At 38.8% G+C, this 12,974-nt stretch overlaps 1 protein-coding gene across 1 annotated transcript in view; it reads left to right on the forward strand.

The window, feature by feature from the left end:
* The window catches only part of dnaaf11 (dynein axonemal assembly factor 11), a 56,899-nt gene that overhangs the window by 37,546 nt on the left and 6,379 nt on the right, over positions 1 to 12,974 (forward strand). Inside the window, exons 10-12 of the mRNA XM_008293165.1 lie at positions 473 to 482; positions 764 to 859; positions 2,579 to 2,670. Of these exons, the coding sequence (XP_008291387.1) occupies positions 473 to 482; positions 764 to 859; positions 2,579 to 2,670 (198 nt within the window). The remainder of the gene's footprint in view (positions 1 to 472; positions 483 to 763; positions 860 to 2,578; positions 2,671 to 12,974) is intronic.

Consider the following 12,974-nt stretch of genomic DNA (forward strand, 5'->3'; position numbering starts at 1 on the left):
GGAGAACCCGGAGAGAACCCACGCTGCACGGGGAGAACATGTAAACTCCACGCAGAAAGATCCCAGGTGTCCTCACCGGGACACAAACCGGCGACCTTCTAGCTGCGAGGCAATAATGCTAACCACCGTTCCACTTTGCAGCCCAGCGCTGTACATGTTGATTGTAAAAAAGAAAACATTTAAAATACCTGTTTTTACAAATAGTAATTTTTTTTATGTCCATAAAATGACACAATTTGTTTACTATATTTAAAACAATTTGGCTGTTTTTTGTTTGTTGTTTTCACAGTTCTTAAACATTAGAGTGTGTCACAGTTGTTTAATGTGTTTTTTCTGGAACTTTTGCTGCTGGATTTTCTCTGTTCTGACTTTATTTTTCAGGATGTTCTACAGAACTTTTCTTTTTTTCTTACAGTGTATTATCAGAGGACTGCTGCATTTTTGGAGTTTTCCTTCTGTGGTTATTCCTCAGATCCCCCTCAGTGAGAAGTAAAAGTAAATTAAAAAATGAAAAAGTCTAATTTTATGCCCAATTTGTCCTCCCACCCTGTTCATTTTGGTTTCCTCAGGATTTCGCTGCAGTGATTGATTGCTGCTGTTCTCATTCGGAGCTATTCTTGTCGCTCTCCCAACTCCTTTCTGGAAAGTGTTCCTATAAAAAGACCCACTAATGATTAAAGTCATTTGACACAGTGGGACGGCGGCGGTGCCAGATCAGCGCATTAATCTTCCTAATTAAACTTATGAATAATTTACTGTGCAGATATTTCAGATGGTCCTGCCGGCTGAAGTGAAGCCCGACAGCTCGACGGCTCAGAGGTCCCAAACCACCGGACACCTGGTTCTGACGCTGCCGCTGGTACGTTCGGTCACAGCAGAATCTCACCTGAGCAGGTGAAGCAGGATCAAGTCAAACTTTCTGGAGCCGGGGTTAATTAGTGTTAAATATCTTCACAATTATTAGTTTTATTGCCATGAAATGTGCTGCAGACATTCATGTTCCACAGACGATGGATCCTCTTCACATTCGGTTAAATGTTTTTATTTAGAGCAACATTTTAGCTTATTGTAAGGCACTGTCGATGAACTGCAGCCTCCCTGTTTTCAGTCCCGCTGAGGACTTTAGTTTCTTCTCTAGTTGGTCTAATAAATGCTTAAAATCACCAGATGACATAAACACCTGAAAGAATTAATCATCCCAGAAAGATTGAGAGGATTTTGTAGGGAAAGGCATCAGCATAAAATAAATAAATACAATTCATTTTTTAAATGATATTATTGTATATTAAGGATTTCAAAAATGATAAATCATTTTTAAAACTGCTCTTTTCTCCATTTTTACTTATTTTGTTATTACAGATAGTGAATAATAGACCTCACAGAAGAAACTCATTAATTTACGTATTAAGCTTAAAAACACACATCATCATTTTAATATTATTTTACAGATATTTGTTGTTATTTGAAGGAAACATATTGTTGTATGTTTTTTTTGCGATTTTACAGTCTTTTCCATTTCGTTGAACTACGGATAATATCCTGTAAAATCACAGAAGAAAAACACCTTAGCTGTAAAAAACACATTAAAGACCATTACTGTTAAAAACAGGAATTCATTATTTTAATGTTTGAACATAAATGACTTTTACAGCTTTTAAATCATTAAAAAAATCATTTGCTGTTCTGTTATTTAAAAGAAGAATAACTTTCATAAAAAAACGTCCTTTGGAAATGTCCTCATGTGGTGTAACACTGGTAAAGTCCTGCTTTTGATGCCATGCAGATCTGACTTTACACTTTGCACATAGAGCTTTGTGGTACTGATTTAAATTTAAATAAGTTCTGTGTCCTTCTGTGGTGGCAACACCTGCAGGACGCTGCAGACAGAGAACCAGTTTTTGGTCAAAATCATTGTTTCTGTGCAATTCTATCAGCAATTCTATCAAAGAAATAAAAATAAAGCTGTATATGTTTATAAAAAAAAGTCAAATATCTGCACAATAGTAATAGTTTTTTGCAGGTATTTGACATTATTATGTTATGTTTTTGGCCTTTGATTCCAGAAGTTAGAGAAGAGAGAAAGTAAAGGTGGGAGAAGAGTGGGGATGGACCTGCAGCACATCAGCCATGGGTTGGACTCGATCCATGGCTGCAGCGTCGGGGACTTTCAGCCTCTATACATGAGTCACCCGCTCAACCTGTTGAGCTCCCAGGACGCCCATATTTGACAGCATTTTTATAATGTTTTGCCAAAACATCATTTATTTTTTTTGAAGCGTGCTGATGAAGGCTGTTAAATTCTGACTTCAGTGCTGCTACTTTGTGCCGTTTGCTGCTTTCTCTGGTTGTTTTGCTCCCTGCCGCTGAAGATCAGCCACTCGGAGGTTTAATGAAGGAACTCTTTATAGTGACTATAAAGGGAGTCGGGTGCTGATGCTGCAGAGTCAAAGCTGCTACTATTAATCCTCCATATGGCCTCAGATGCATCCTGCGCCAGTAAACAGTTCAGGAATCAAAGCTGTGTGCAGAGAAAACACCAGTAAACATGTTTGTTTTTCACTCTGATGTGTCCTTTTAGGCTGAAGGTGAAATCAAAGTGGCAAAGATCTCCCAACGTCCAGCCAGAAAGTGTCCAAACAGACCCTGCAGCTCACCAGAGGACCATAAAAGGTAGTTAAATCCTCAGTTATCTCTGCAGCTGATGAAGCAGACGTCTGCATAATGTAGGAAAATTAACATGCTAGTATCAACACAGCCTCTGAATCTCCTTTCAAAACAGCTGCTTTATATTTTATCCTTACAACGTTTATCATTTCTATTCTGTTCTCCATCAAATCATATTTATGTGTCATTATATGTATAAAATCAACCTCCTCAGAATCAGCTGCTTCTTTATCCACAGTAACGTTATTTAATGAAGCAGAATTTTACCTTCATACTACGAGTATTTCCAGAGTTCCAGACCCTTGAAGTCCATAAAGGAGGGTCCACATTTATCACTTTAATGGACAGCAGATAGACACATGACATTTTACGATGAAAAACACATTTGAATTCTGGTAAAAACTGCAACCAGATCAGTTTTACATCCATCCAGGTGTCGCAGTCTAAAGCTAATCGAAACTTGAGTCATTTTGGAAAATTCTTCTGTCATTCTAGACAACTTTTGTGTAACTTTTAACTATCTTTTTGGATCATTTTGAACTAATTTTAGGTCATTTTTAACAGCCTTTGAGCCATTTTGGACAAATATTGAGTCATTTGACAGGTTTTTGGATCATTTTGGACAGATTTTGAGACATTTAGGATGATTTTTGTGTAATTTTGGAAATATTTTATGACATTTTGAGCAATGGCTGATAAATGAAAACCATATTTGAGCTCTGTTTAAAAACTGCCACCAAATTAATTCAACATCCATCCAGGTGTCACAGTCTAAAGACTAAATCTGGTTTTTGTTTACTTTTGCTATGAGTAACTTTTGAGCGTCAACATTACAGGATATATTGCTGTTTTAACAGCAAAAGTGAAGAGGTTTAGTAGAATAGACTAGAACAGAGTCACTGAAACAAGCACTGGTACCCTGGATGTGTTATCATCATTCATTGAATAAGTTAAGGTTATTTTACAAACAACAGCAGCTGATCCTGAGAGAATCAGGTTGGAGGCACTGATTGATTTTTAAAATCAAACATACGAGATCAATAAAATAATAAATAAGGCATGACTCAAACAGTGAACAGAGGAACAAGTCGTTGGAAGATACATCCAGCATGGTGAAACATCTTTCTACAGCTTCTAGAGCTTCTAGAGTTGTACAGAGTAGTTTCAAAAAGTCCTGCACAGAAGACATTTCTCTCTCCTTCTTCATGGTTGTTCTGTTTCCATAGAGGAGCAGGACTTTATATTGCAGTGAATAATGAATCCACAGTGAGGGAAAATGAGACTGGAGCAAAAATGCTGTTGAGGTTAAATGCAGGAAAGTGCTGCCTGGTTTCTGGAGTTATGTTTATGTGTGATGACATCATCCAACGAATGAGGTTCCTGTAAATCTTGATGACTTCATGTTTGCTCCTCATTTTTAATTCATCCATGTGAATCTGCAGAACTAAAAGGCAACAGTGGATCATTGTTCTGGAAATTCCCTTCACAGTCTATAAATAATGTATACGAGACTCTTAAACTGTTGGAATTTCACTAAGTAGCACAAATACTGTCGTGTTTGTGGTGGCAACAGATGATAAACGACTGAGAAATAATAAGTGTGTAATAATAATAAGGCATATAGAGGAGCGATTGTAGCCTGCAGACAGCTGGATGGTCTGTGTTTGTGGGAATTTATGCGAGTCAAGCGTCGTCTCGGTTGGCGTTAGTCTTTGTTTGGCCTTGAGTTGGATACGCACATGTTTAAATGCTTCTGGCTTATCTGGTCCCCACTGTCCTAATTACAGGTGCCTGTTGTATATTAAAACGCTGCTCATGATTCGGTTTTATCAGCCGTGTTGATGGTAGCGCTCTCCCTGCTAATGGCCGTGTGCTGGACACAGATAACCTTGACCAGTGAGAAGAGTCCTCGGCTCAACACGTCTTCTTCTGTGGTATTCAGATTTAGCTTCAGGCCCAAACCACCAAACAGCTGCTGCTGGTGTGTTTTTTGGATGAATCTCAATATCTATTCTTGATCGTGACCCATATCCCACACTGATACCAACTGCAGAGAAGAAGACCAACCAGAGAATCGCAGCGAGATTCACTTCAGTCATCCATAGTCATGTTTACTTTACAGACAGACATTGTTGAACCAACATACGGGTGACAAATTAAAGGAAAAGCCAACATACAGTGTCTTAGCAAGATGTTTACCACCATGAGCCACCAAACAGCGTCACTGCTCCTTACCATTGATTCTTTACATCTCTGGAACTCTACTGGATTAATAGAACACACCTATCTTTTAATAGATATTCCCTTATTTGTTGTCTTAACAAATCAGTCCAAAATCTCCCATAGGTGTTCACCTGAGTTGAGATCTAGTGGCAAATTTTTGTTTCTATCGTCATCGCTTCATGTTTTGTATTCTGGTAGATTTTTGACAACCAATTTTTGCCTTTTCTGCCTCATTTTATGGTGAAAATATCCTAATTTATGTAAAGGAAAACACAAAATTTAGGCACCAGGGGACATTTTCAAAATTAGGGATGGTGATCAAGGCATTTTAATTGATCAGTAACGCCATACAAATCTGAGCCCGGGCATTTGTTTATGTCACACAGGTGTTATAAAGAGAAAGTACAATTTCTGTCAGGAGCTTAGCGATGCAAATTCGAATAATCTTCAAAAATCACCAGACTTATCAGTCAAAAAATGATGAACTGATAACCCAAAATGAGCTCAGTGGACATTTGTCCTGTGATGATATTGCTGTTGTAGTTAACAACACATAATTTTAGGCACAAAGTTCATCTTAAAGTTTGTCTTAAACACATGAGCTCTGGTCGGAGGTCATTAGGCGTCACAGAAGACTTTGTCAGGGTTCCCATTGCTAGCTAAACCCCCTCAACGCTCTCAGGTCTCAATATATGAACTGTCTGTAGTCTGATTGACGCCTCCTCTGGTCTCTACAGTGTTAAACAGTAAGAGGCTCCACCTGGTGGAGCAACCAGGTACTACAGCTGATCTACGATACATTTTCTGGCCTCATATAGAGAATCCAGGTTTTCTCCCTCTTAAGGAGCTTGTGGAGCCTCAGTACATCCCACCCTCTAACACTACATTTAGACAGTGTTCGACTGGAGCTTCACAGCAATGTTCTGAACATCAACAGGACATTAAGAAACAGTTTGGAGGCAGAAATGTAATTTCTTCTTAATGGATTGCAAAGATATTTAATTTTCACACATTTATATTAGATCGATTTAAATTATGTACTTAAAGTGTGTAAGATCCCGGAAAATGGTACAGAACTGGGACTCTGTATCAACAGATACTAAATATTAAATGACTGGGATGGAAATGATTAATAATGGAATATATATGGAACTAATCATTATTTTTTTCAGAACAACAACAGAATCAGAACAGCTTTGCGTTGTTTTGCCGTGACCTTTCCTTCTAACGGGACAAATGAACCCAAAAAACAGCAACAAATGCCTCCAACAGCATAAAGGAGCTGTAAAAACTGTAGGTTTCAGGTTTCCTCCTAATTTGTCACCTGTCTGTATATGCAAAACAAAACAAGGATGCCTTAAAAAATGAATACCATGTTGGTTTATCAATAAACTTCTAAAGAAATGCAGTAAAAAGAAATACACTAAAACAGCATTCAGCTTTTCTCCAATATGGCATCCTGTCTTCCAGCTAGTCATTGGTTTCAATACTTTCTTGTATTGTTGGGAAATCAATGTGCAGAGACGAGAAACTTGCTCTAAAGTTGCATTAGTGCTGGGAGGAAAAACAGTGGAGACTTTTCAGATCAATCTGCACTTCTAACTTTATCATAACACAGCTGCAATGGCAGTTACAAAAACAAAAGCAGACATGATGTTGACTGTGATCGATTGGGTTTGAAGATATTACAGCATGTTTTGGAAAACAGTCAGCACTATTATGAAGTGCTGTCAGTTCTCAAAGAAGGCATTCAGATAATGGCAGAGTCTCAAATAAGTGCTTTGACCGGCACAAACACATAAAGGCAGATTCCTACGAAAGGCATCGAGGAGTGTTGGAGAACCTGCTCTGTAATGCACTGTTTTCCAAAGACGGTTATTCGACAGTTACATTTAACTCAACTAAAAGACAGAATTTTTAAAAAAAGTTAGCGAAAAGTAGTATGTTAAAAATTGAAACAGCCTAAAGTAACAGGCAGACTACACATAAAAAAGAAGCAATCAGCTATATGTAATGGATATACAGCTGAAATAGTTAGCTGAAAGAAAAGATCAGTGAAAAGTAATTAGTTCACAGCAGAAATAGTTAGCTAAAACAAACAGTTAGCTAAAAGTAATGGATTCACAGCAGAAATAGTTAGCTAAAACAAACAGTTAGCTAAAAGTAATGGATTCACAGCTAAAATAGTTAGGTAAAAGGAACGACTGACTAAAAGTAAAAGCTAAAACAGGTAGCTAGTAGACATAATCAACTAAAAATAATAGATATACAGCTGGAATAGTTTGCTAAACGCAATGGAGAAACAACTGAGATTGTTAGCTTAAAGAAACAGTCGGCTAACAGTAATGGATAGACCGCTGTATACTTAGTTAAAAGAAAATTTGGGCTAAAAGTGATGAATACACAGCAAAAATAGTTAGCTAACAGAACAATCAGCTAAAAGTAATGGATAAACAGATGAAAAAAGCTGTTAATAAATAGCTAAAACGGCTAGCTAGCGACTGAGTGTTAAGTCAAGTGTATTAAATGTTTATCCAAAAAGAAATCACTAAACAACTAAAATAGAAAAGGATAAATACTTGAAACAATCACTTAAAAGTAACAGATAAATGGTTGAAATGTCTTCATCTCTGCCTCATTGTGCAGCTTAGGACCTTTGTGTTTTTAAATTGTGCTTATTAAACAGTTTTTCTTACATGTTGGACATGTTTAATCGCTTGTCGAGTTCGTAATTTAATTTCTTTTCGATCCACTTGGTGCGATGAACAGCCTTGATGTTTGGTAGTACTCAGAGCTGATTTGCGTGTGTTGGTTTTATCCACAAGTGAATTTATTGCAGTGTTATTTACTGTGCAGTGATTTTCTAGCCCTGGTTCTCTCAGGTTCCCACTTACAAGAAGAGTATTAGTAGAGTATATGATTAGACCCTTTCAGGACTAATAGGACCCTGGCATTGTATGTCACATGTGTGTTTTGAGGTATTAAATATTAACACTTATTCATATAAATTTTCCTGTCAGAGGCTTATTTAATAATAGGCCTGTAGTGTCAGCCTTAAAACAGGTTTTCCAGAAAAACAATTAAAACATCGAGGGGTAAAGTTCATGTTTTACTTTGCAATTTTGCTTGACAAAATAATTGCACCTCGAGGTGCCGCTGGAGTTGTTTGAAGTCCTGGACAAAGCTTTTAATTTGTCAAACTGCTCCTTCCAAGGTCAAGAACAACTTTCATGCTCTGCTTTTTTTAATCACATTTTAACAAGGATAAAATGTGCTTAGAATTAAAATCTACTCATGAAACAGGAGAAATGAGAGCTGAAGCGATGTCTCTTATATAAACCTGTTTTACATAAATGTCCTGTCCACTGTTTTACAGTTTATATTATTTATAATGGATGGGAGAAACCATTCTGTAGTGGTCTTTACCTCAGTAAAAGTTCTGCAGGGCATTTAACAGCATGCAATGGAACTGTGTTTAACATATATAGGACAGACTGTACTTTCCAGTATTTTTTAATGTCTAAAACAACACCAACATTAATTATTTACAGCTCCAGTTGCTGTGTGGTTTGGAGACTGAACCATAAAGTTGGTTTCTTTCAGCTTCACTCAGAGCAGCTTCATCTTCTAATGACCACATTACTGAGCCTCTGTTTCGTCTCTTTGCCTGGAACTGTGCTGGTCACCACGCTACCATCATTTCCATTTTATGACCGGGAGCCGCTTCTTGTCCTTCATCTGGCCTCATCAAATACAGTGAAGAGCATGACTGCAGTTCCTTTAAATTAAACAGTGGACAGAAATGCTGGCCTGCTCCTGCACCACAGCGAGGTGACAAGTAAACAGCGCTGAATTATTACATCATTTGGACACGATTAAGGCCGACCTCTGACCCCAGGCTTCCCCACAGACTCTATATTGTGCCTCAGGCGTGGATGGAGACGGCTCTGAAGGCCGTGATCGGCTTTGAAATGGATTTGATGACACGAGGCAGGACGAAATGTGAACTATATCATCTACTGGAATCTCATATCAGATCTGAAGCCCACGGCTCGTGTCAGCTGTGATAACATCCCAAGTGGATTTTAAAGGGTTAAAGGTCGAGGTCAAAGCTGAATCTCTGTTATGATATTAACCCTCTGAACCCCAAAAACTACTGGTGGGCTTGAATAGCATTTCACCTGTTTACAAAAAAAAAAAAAATCACAAAAGAACGCGGTTTGTCAGAGAAAGAAACGACACAGAAGCAGATTTTCACATTTCCAAAAATCCATGAACATATTCTACATGTCTTCATCTTGACATCATTTATCAGAGGATAAAACAGAAGCAGAATTTCAGCTTTCCAACAGTCAGTCAACAAATTATTTGTGACCTGTGATTCTGTTATGTTCCCGTTCCGTCCAAATTTAAGCTTAAACTGTGACATTTAGTCAAAATTTCTAAATTCCACATGTCCCCCTTTTTTTTTCTTTAACCAAAATGACAGAAATGGAGGACAGGAAACTGTAAAAACAGAAGCAAATTTTCAACTTTTCTAATGAACACATCATCCATCCATCATCTGTACACCGCTTAATCCTCACTAGGGTCGTGGGGGGTGAAGGCAGGGGACACCCTGGACAGGTCACCAGTCTGTCACAGGGCTACACTTAGAGACAGACAACCAAGCACACTCACATTCACACCTACGGACAATTTAGAATCACCAATTAACCTCAACATGTTTTTGGATAGGCTGCAAGCTGGCTCGGTGGTTAGCACCGTTGCTTCACAGCAAGAAGGTCACCGGTTCATGTCTCGGTGAGGACACCCGGGATCTTTCTGCGTGGAATTTGCATGTTCTCCCCATGCAGTGTGGGTTCTCTCCGGGTTCCCCAGCTTCCTCCCACACAGTCCAAAAACATGTTGAGGTTAATTGGTGATTCTAAATTGTCCGTAGGTGTGAATGTGAGTGTGCTTGGTTGTCTGTCTCTAAGTGTAGCCCTGTGATAGACTGGTGACCTGTCCAGGGTGTCCCCTGCCTTCACCCTGAGTCAGCTGGGATAGACTCCAGCCCCCCATGACCCTAGTGAGGATTAAGCGGTATATTGATAATGGATGGATAGATGCAGGAAATACAGGTTTTCTCCATCTGTTGGAGCTTGTGGAGCCACAGTACATTTAGACAGTGTTCTACTGGAGCTTCACAGCAAGGTTCTGAACATCAACAGGACATTAAGGAACAGTTTGGAGGCAGAAATGAAATTTCTTCTTTATGCATTGCAAAGAAATTTAGTTTTCAAACATTTATATTGGCTTGAATTTAATAACGTTAATGTACTTTATGTGTCTATTATGCAGGAGAATGGTATTGAATTGGGACTTGGATCCGCAGATGCTAAATATATTAAATGAGTCAATCAGATGCAGAAGAAAAAAAACTTTACCACTCCATCCCTAATCAATGGCATTCCAGTCCTACTAAGGAACAAATTCTGAAAGTTTGTTCCAGTCAAAACAAAGACTGGATAACTTGATTTGATTGGATTTCAGGATTTTAAACAGAGACTCTTATATCCATGTAGCGTGATTTCAAGTCACTCTGGACTCTGGAGTCTGAATCTGATGGTTACACTTTAGTTTGTGTTACATCTATAATTTGACCTCTAAATCAGAACCAGCGCAGTATTTAGATGAAGTAGTTCAAGAAGAATAAGGTGTGAAATTCAATTTCAATGTTTATACAGGCCATTTTCAAGATTTAATCCAATTCAACTGCCAAATTCTAACCTGATTACTTCAGAAAACTTTGATCCTTCAGTTTTTGCAGCAATAAATTGCACACTTTGCATATTTGGGGTCCATTAAAGCCTCTTCAGGGCCACAGGAAGTCTTGGAGTGGCCCTCAAACCTCATAATAATTCATCAGTCGCCTCATAATAAACAGACCCGGTGCTTTTGTCCCTCAGGACTGATTTGATTATCGCTGTTTTGAGGAAGAATCGCTGCCGTGTTCGTCCTCTAACCTCCTGACCTCCTGCAAACTTTACAACAAATGACTTTATCAATATTGCAGCATTTGCAGTTATCAGTCTGCAGCTCTCTCATTACAACGTGTTCTGGGGCTGATAATAAGCTGTTGACGGTCCACAGAGCTCATTACCTGTGAGATATAATGACCAGCGGGCCTCAGCCTTGGGTCACCATTACAGTCTGGACCTCCTAACCAGGGAGGCTTCGCTCTAATGACTCCATCCATCTCTCATAGGGAGGCGCTGACGATCAGGTTTACCTGTAACCAAGATGAGTGTTGGAGCTAAACTTAGACCAAGATGTCGTAAATCTTTAACCTTCCACCTCCTTTCAGACCAAACTCCACCTCTTTATCATTAATACACTGCAGGTTCATTTAGCTCCTTTATGTGGTGTCAGTTAAAGAAGAACACACCTTTAGATCCATCACTGCATCCGCTGATGAACTGTGGCTGTTAAGCACAAAAAATAATGAGTCAAACAGCCAGAAATCAAAGGTAAAGTCATCCACTGCCATGTTTGGTAGTTTTATGTTTTAGTGTTGTGGCTCCAGTTTCAGATAAAGCCTCTTGATTTGTCCATTTTCACCCCCAAAAAATTGTGTTACTACTTTTTCTGCCTGTTTTGTTAGTTAAAATCATCAGCTGTAGATAATTCGAGTTAATGCTGTGAGTAAAATGACTAAATGAAACAACCAGTGAACAAGAAAGACTGGTTAGAAAGAATTACCAAGCAGCTTGATTTGAAGTAACTTAGTGACCTATTTTTCTAATTGTTAGGAACATCGTGACAGGAGACTGACAGAATATATTTTAGTTCAGGTTTAGCTCAGTTTCTAATCTTCTCACTGTGAAGATTTACTCTTTTGCACTCATTACAAACTTAAAATCTTTGATATTTGGGCTGCTGATTGGACAAAACAAGAAATCTGATTACATCACATCTCTTTCTGGTAAACTGTGTAATTAACTAATATTTGACTGTTTATTGTGTTGGCAAAACAAGAATAGATTACCTTGAAATTGATCTTTTAGCTGCAGCTCTAATCTCTACAAAAATGTTGGTTAAGATTTTAATAAAACTTAAGAAAACGTAATTAAATAATATATGAAATAATCAAGGGTGGCGCAGTTGGTTAGCATCGTTGCCTCACAGCTAGAAGGTCGCCGGTTCGCATGGAGTTTACATGTTCTCCCCGTGCAGCGTGGGTTCTCTCCAGGTTCTCCGGCTTCCTCCCACACAGTCCAAAAACATGCTGAGGTTAATTGGTGATTCTAAATTGTCCGTAGGTGTGAATGTGAGTGTGCTTGGTTGTCTGTCTCTAAGTGTAGCCCTGTGATAGACTGGCGACCTGTCCAGGGTGTCCCCTGCCTTCACCCTGAATCAGCTGGGATAGACTCCAGCCCCCCATGACCCTAGTGAGGATTAAGTGGTGTATAGATAATGGATGGATGGATGAAATAATCAAATAACTGAAAGACTTTGGTGTTTGATAGGCTTCATTATTTTCACCTGCTGTTTAACAAAATGATTCAAAACAACAAGAAGAAAAGAATAAAACAACAAAGCTTCAATGAAATTACAACAATTCAGAAATGAAAGCTCGACACACTCCAGCTATTACCTCAGTATTGCTAAAGGACATTTCCACCTGCTTTAACCTGTTTTTGTAGCTTCAGCTGCACTTAACATCTAGTCTGAACACGGTCCGACATTTATTAAACATCCTCTCTAATAATAGATGCTCTCTTTCCCCTCCATCAGCAGGAAAAGCCTCCAAATTACTTCCTCGTTTTCTCCGGCCGAGCTGGTAATTTTCCTGCAGCGACTGAAGCGACTGTTTTACTGTACAGTGTTTGTCCTCTGGCGGCTTCAGTCTCGTCTCAATAAACAAGTGTGAGGATGCACAGAGTAATGAAGGGATCCTCCTCCTGCATCCTGCTGCTGTTTACTGTCAGCCGCTGTGCAGGAGATTAAATTATAATGGCTGCGCTCTTCCTGGAAAATCAGCACATTTCATTAATTCTTTCTCGCCTCTGGTTCCCACTTTATGGACTGATACCGTACAGCAG

This window comes from Stegastes partitus, unplaced genomic scaffold, assembly GCF_000690725.1.
Source record: "Stegastes partitus isolate 25-593 unplaced genomic scaffold, Stegastes_partitus-1.0.2 Scaffold861, whole genome shotgun sequence".
NCBI lineage: Eukaryota > Metazoa > Chordata > Actinopteri > Pomacentridae > Stegastes > Stegastes partitus.